We start from the raw sequence: 5,347 nt of genomic DNA on the forward strand, positions 1-5,347 counted from the left end.
ATAGAGAGTTACACAAAAATCATATACCATGCCATCCACAGTAAATTCCATTAGAATCACATAGTATAAGAAAATACGTTGTTATCGATCTTTACCCACAAACATACCTCTTCTTTACATAGCATATTTAACAGACAGACAGTAATGATGCAATAGAGAGAGTGGGGATGAGAATTCCCTCAACATCTTAAAGTGAGGAGCTCATCTGCGCTCAGTCATGCAGCAGAAAACCTGACCCACACATCGCAAGTGTCACAGCAGACATGGATCGTGACTGCTTTGACTCCCAATAAATCCAGAGGACACTGAACTACAGGGGCACAAAGAATAGGGTGGGGAGAAGCTGAAAAATGAGGCTCACAAACATTGCTCCAGAGACCACCACAAAAACGTTAACACCTGATGGAAGGGAGAAGGCTTCCTTCTCCTTATGGCGCCATTGCTACCACAGCGCCAAAGTGCGATAACCCCACTGACCACTAATGGACCTCACATGGTCATCTCCTGCCCTGCAGGAAAATATGTCCCCCTTGCCTCTGGTATTGCTCATATACTTAAAAGAGGATGGAAGCATTTGTACTGGAAACTCATTCACGGGCAAAATCTCACCAGCTGCTTCCCTGGCACTATCATTGCATCTCACCACGCAATGGGAGAAAGAGGAGTGTGCCCATTAGGTATTCAGATCTGAGGCCTGGGATCCCTTATAACTTTTTGAATGTGAGTTCACAACACTGTAAGGGCTCTTTCTTTCCCTCCAACTACCTTTGCCTCCTTTTTAGAAAAATTTGCAAGTTCTTGCCCCATTGATATCCTCTGGCAGCAAAGTGCACAAGCCAGCTCCACGCTGCATATGGAAGCATAATTTAACTTTCAGACTTACTCTTGCGAGGATCCAGGCTGCCCCGTTTGGATCATGCCCGGCCAAAACTAAAAGAGGAAAAACAAACAAACATACCCTCAATTGTTTGCTGAAAGATTTTGGATATTTCTGAACAAGCACGATTCCTTTAGCAAACACAAGTGAAAGCATTAATCCATTCATTCAGCCTTAGTTTTCTACTGAACATTGTTAGAGAATACAGGGATTTTTTTGGGACTCGGCTAACAACTTACCCCAGGTGCCCCAGGAAATGTAGGACGGGGAATTCCTGGCAGGCCCAGCTTGTTGTGAATAGCAGTAGCTGAGACTATCTGAGCTGATGACATTGCTGCCATGTGCTGGAGTGCTTTGTCCTTTGCTGTCTGATCCTTTAACATGACAATTACACGGAGTCTTAAAACATTTGGCACAACAAACGACATTAAGTAACTGCAGCTACAAGCACATAACTAAAAACTTAAAAAGCCACACAGAAAATGCAAAAATAGCAAACCATGCAGGAAAAAAAAATACAGCATGGAGGCTAACACTCAAACTACCTCAAGGCAAAACCTCCTCTCAGACATGCATGGTAGACCTGAATTCTCACAGTCTGCTCTGCCAACACACAAGAAGCTCTGGGAGAGCAAACTACTGCCCACTTGCTTATCTGAGCAAATTCTGCTGATTTTATATCAGGCTGGACTAAACAGAGTCTGCTGCTAAGGCTCTGCCTGCAGGACAGGGAGCACTGAGATTTGAGCTCTATCATTTAGATCTAAGAGAAGTTTGCCTTTTGTATTACACGGTTAAGTGAGAACACAGAACTGCGACTGACTCGCAAACAATGACAGATTTTTCTTCATGCTTACGGGTTTAAAACATTTTGGATTCCATTTTATGTCAAGTATTTTGAGAGTTGGATCACAAAACTGTAATTAACATTTTAAACTTCCAATTGTAGCACTTTACTGATTTACAGTGTTCCCAAAGAAAACAATCAGCCATAAAATTTCTGCTCTTTTCAAGCATACAGGAACAAGTTTAGGAAAAGATGTGTTGTTATCAATTACTCATATTAGAGCAGCACTTGTAGTCACTGCCAATCACACAGAATCACAGAATAGAAAAGGAAAGTCTCTTAATGCAAGAGAGTTAACCAAGTGGATATTTTAGGTCAGGTAAAATAAGTAAACAACAGACTGCTACTATCTGGTATAGTGGGGAACCTCATCCAAAAGTAGTACTTATTAATAAGTGCTAATATTTAGGTATGACTTAGAATGAAGGAACACAAGCAGTATTAGGCAAGGATTTGGATTTTTTCCTGTTTTTATTTTACAAGCAAAGTAGCAAGCATGCTGGCAAGAGGTGCATGCTCTTATATACGATATACGACTTTGCACATATGCTCCCTCTAAAGCTTGTATGTAGTAGAACTATAGGTGAGCAGTTTCTTCCTTTGAATAGCTCCTTTAGAAACAGCACAGGCTGAAAGTACAGGAAAAGCTAGCCAAAAATTCTGCCAAGCACAGCTAAGGTACATAATACTTGATTTAGTTAAAATACTTACCATGCTTGTTACCTGGATACAACAACAAACAGTTTATTAAAATGTTTGTGTAGAATAGCAGATTCTTAGCAAAATATGAACAAAATAGTAAGAGACAAAGGAAGAGCAGTTTGCTCAACATTAAATATCAGATTTAAACAATGCGTTATTTTCACCTAGGGCCTGATTCATTAAAAGGGGGGGAAAAAAAAAGGACAAAAATCCCAACAACAAACACTGGGAGGAAATCACCCCCACCTCCCTGTGTGAAAGCTGCGGATACTGAACGGAGGGGATTGTTGCTGAGCTTGTTTCCCTGAGCTGTGCACGGAGCTTCTGTGGGATGCAGCCTGGGAAAGCGGCAGGTGGAGCAGGGGAGTAGCTGCTCCAGCAGCGTCCCCCTCTGCACCTCACAGGATGCGAGTCTGAAGTGCAATCCACTGCAGAGTAACAGCATTAATGCCTGCAGGGTCACCCTATGCCACATCTCCCACAGCAGCGCTGGGTGCTTTCTGACCTGTCCAGGCCTCGGGACTGCCTTGCTGCAGCTCACAGCACATCTACAGAGTGCATCTACTGGAGGTGGGGGATGTGCTGTGCCTCGGTGCATGAACAATGCTCGGCCATTTCTCCAACTCATAGCTTTCCCATACAACTACAACTCATTCACTGGGTAAGAGCTGGAAGTCAGCTCTGGCTTTGCTAGCTACTGGCACTAGCCAGTATCTCTGCCTGCTCCAGAGGTCTGTGCACAGCGTATTTTACTGGAGGTCTGGCTGTTGTACTGGCTGCCTTTGGGTGTCTGCAGACCATCAGCCTAAAAAATGCTTTGGTGGGTGTTAAGAGGTAGCGTATCCTGAGATTCATGCAGCTCTCCAGAAAGCCGACCCATCTACCCTCCTGCACAGTAAAAAGGACCAGCCATCACAGAAACATGAAAATAAGGAGATGTACTTAGGCAATACAGACATGCTAGCTCCACCAGACTTTTCTGTTCCTTTTCTCCCGGTTTTTTGTTAGGTGAGCTGGCTTGGAAATGCCAAACCATGCAAGTCTCACCTGCAGTTAGCTGGATCGTAAGAAAAACAAACACACAGGGGATCAATATCCTGTGTGCAAATACATGATTCAAGAGACGTGCGTGCCTGTGGGTCCTAGTAACTCCAAAACCACGTGAGCACTACTTTTGTGACTGCCTTGCTATTCTCCAGAACTGCTGTGGCACTACAGCTTCCTCTCCTCCTGGTTGCAACCAGCCACGCCAGTGCCACCACATGAAGGTTCAGCCAGTGTCTGTGCTCCTGCCAAGTTCCCAAACTCATACTGTTCTGCTGCTACAACAGCCTTACTCTTTAGAAGGATCTAAACTAAAGGGGAATTTAAAAGCAAAAGCTTTGTCAGGGTTATAAAAGTCCATACCCGGTAGCTGCATGAGTCCAGGGCATATTATATATATATGACACGGTTCATCTCACCTCGGCTTAGCCACCTAAAGTCTCCAGTCTAAGGCAGGTGGCTACCACCCTGCTACTGTCAGTGCAGTAAGCACCTACAGGAGACAATGTATTTCTTCCTTACCAGGCATCGAAAACCAACTAGAGTGCATTACTTTCTGCAATGTTATCAATGTCCAAGGACTAGAACAGGACCCTGGACACCTAAATTCTACATGGCAATGATTACAGCATAACAGATGAACTAAAGAGAAATGTTCAAAGATTTACACTTCCTTCAAGAGCTTCCGTTCACAGAAGGAACACTTAGACTGTCCTGTGGAACTCTGAGCCTCCATGAGCAGTGAGACTGATGATCCTGAATTTTAGGAACAGTGACAGGGATTTTTGGAGGGAGAAAGCATCTTTTGTTCCATGACATTAGAATGGATGTGCCTTCCTTCTTGCCAATTGCTGCTTTTCACCCTAGAATATTCTGCATTTTGTGATGGCCATTCATCTCATTCTCTTTGACCGGTCACATTTTCAGGATAATGGAGAGAAAGCAGAAATGTATAAGATGCCAGTTCAGAAATACAGTCCTTGCAACAGGGCTAGCCTTGAGGAGTTTCAGTGACTCCTTTCCCAGTGGTGACAAATCTGCCAGCTCCACTGGACATAAACAGACTCAGGCCAACACACATCAGTGGGAAGTTTCACCTTTTGCAGGCTTGGGAACCTCTGCATAGTTGGAAGATCAGTTTTTCTCAAAGTAACTGTAACTTCACATTCAAACATGAAAGAAATCAAAGTAAAAATCAAATACAAATACATAAGAGGTCCTGACTTCCATTGGCAAAAACGTACCTTCAGCACCAGGAACATTTTGGAGAGCTGCAAGTTGGTGGCCTATATTTGTATAGTCAGGCAGACTTCACAGTCTTCAAAACCAAATGGGAAAATCTCATTTTAAAGCCGTCTATTTTAACTGAAATATTATCTTGTCTGCCACTTAAAAAACCGAGTATATGCTGGGGTTTTTTTTACACTGTAATGGAGAGCACTCGTAACCAGGAGGGAATGAGTCTTTCTACCTATCACTGCAACGCAGCTGCTTCTGGGATGAAACTTGGTAACTGATTAATAACACACAATGGTATTACATCACAGTTTAGGCAGCAAGAGAAGTAATATATCCAATTAAAACGGCAGGGATAATTTAAACAGACAGATTATAGTAATTACCCAGGTTGGAATTTGGCCAGGACAAATGGGTTAACACCCCTACTCTAAACAGGAACGTTGAGGGATTTTTAATGTCTGCAAATAGTTAAGACTATGATTTCCTATCTTGTCCAAGACAGAAAGGGTTTGGTTTTGCTCTCACTGGTGCTGCTGCGTAAAGCTGGAATAAACACTTCCAGGTCAATGGGGTTTACACTGATGTACGTAAAATAAAAGTTTGCCCCAGAGTGCTTCAGTGTCCCGTGCTGAGGTTCA

General features: G+C 43.2%; 1 protein-coding gene across 5 annotated transcripts in view; it reads right to left on the bottom strand.

Annotated features, from left to right (window-relative positions):
* The window catches only part of TEAD1 (TEA domain family member 1 (SV40 transcriptional enhancer factor)), a 98,882-nt gene that overhangs the window by 29,191 nt on the left and 64,344 nt on the right, over window positions 1-5,347 (bottom strand). For 3 of the 5 annotated variants that reach the window (XM_010189868.1, XM_010189869.1, XM_010189870.1), the window contains 4 exons: window positions 2,436-2,447; window positions 1,117-1,251; window positions 884-930; window positions 407-417 (listed from right to left, as the gene is read on the bottom strand). In XM_010189868.1, coding sequence (XP_010188170.1) covers window positions 407-417; window positions 884-930; window positions 1,117-1,251; window positions 2,436-2,447 — 205 coding nt within the window. The remainder of the gene's footprint in view (window positions 1-406; window positions 418-883; window positions 931-1,116; window positions 1,252-2,435; window positions 2,448-5,347) is intronic. The other 2 variants (XM_010189871.1, XM_010189867.1) reach the window with 1 other exon arrangement.

This window comes from Mesitornis unicolor, unplaced genomic scaffold, assembly GCF_000695765.1.
Source record: "Mesitornis unicolor isolate BGI_N332 unplaced genomic scaffold, ASM69576v1 scaffold52488, whole genome shotgun sequence".
NCBI classification, from domain to species: domain Eukaryota; kingdom Metazoa; phylum Chordata; class Aves; order Mesitornithiformes; family Mesitornithidae; genus Mesitornis; species Mesitornis unicolor.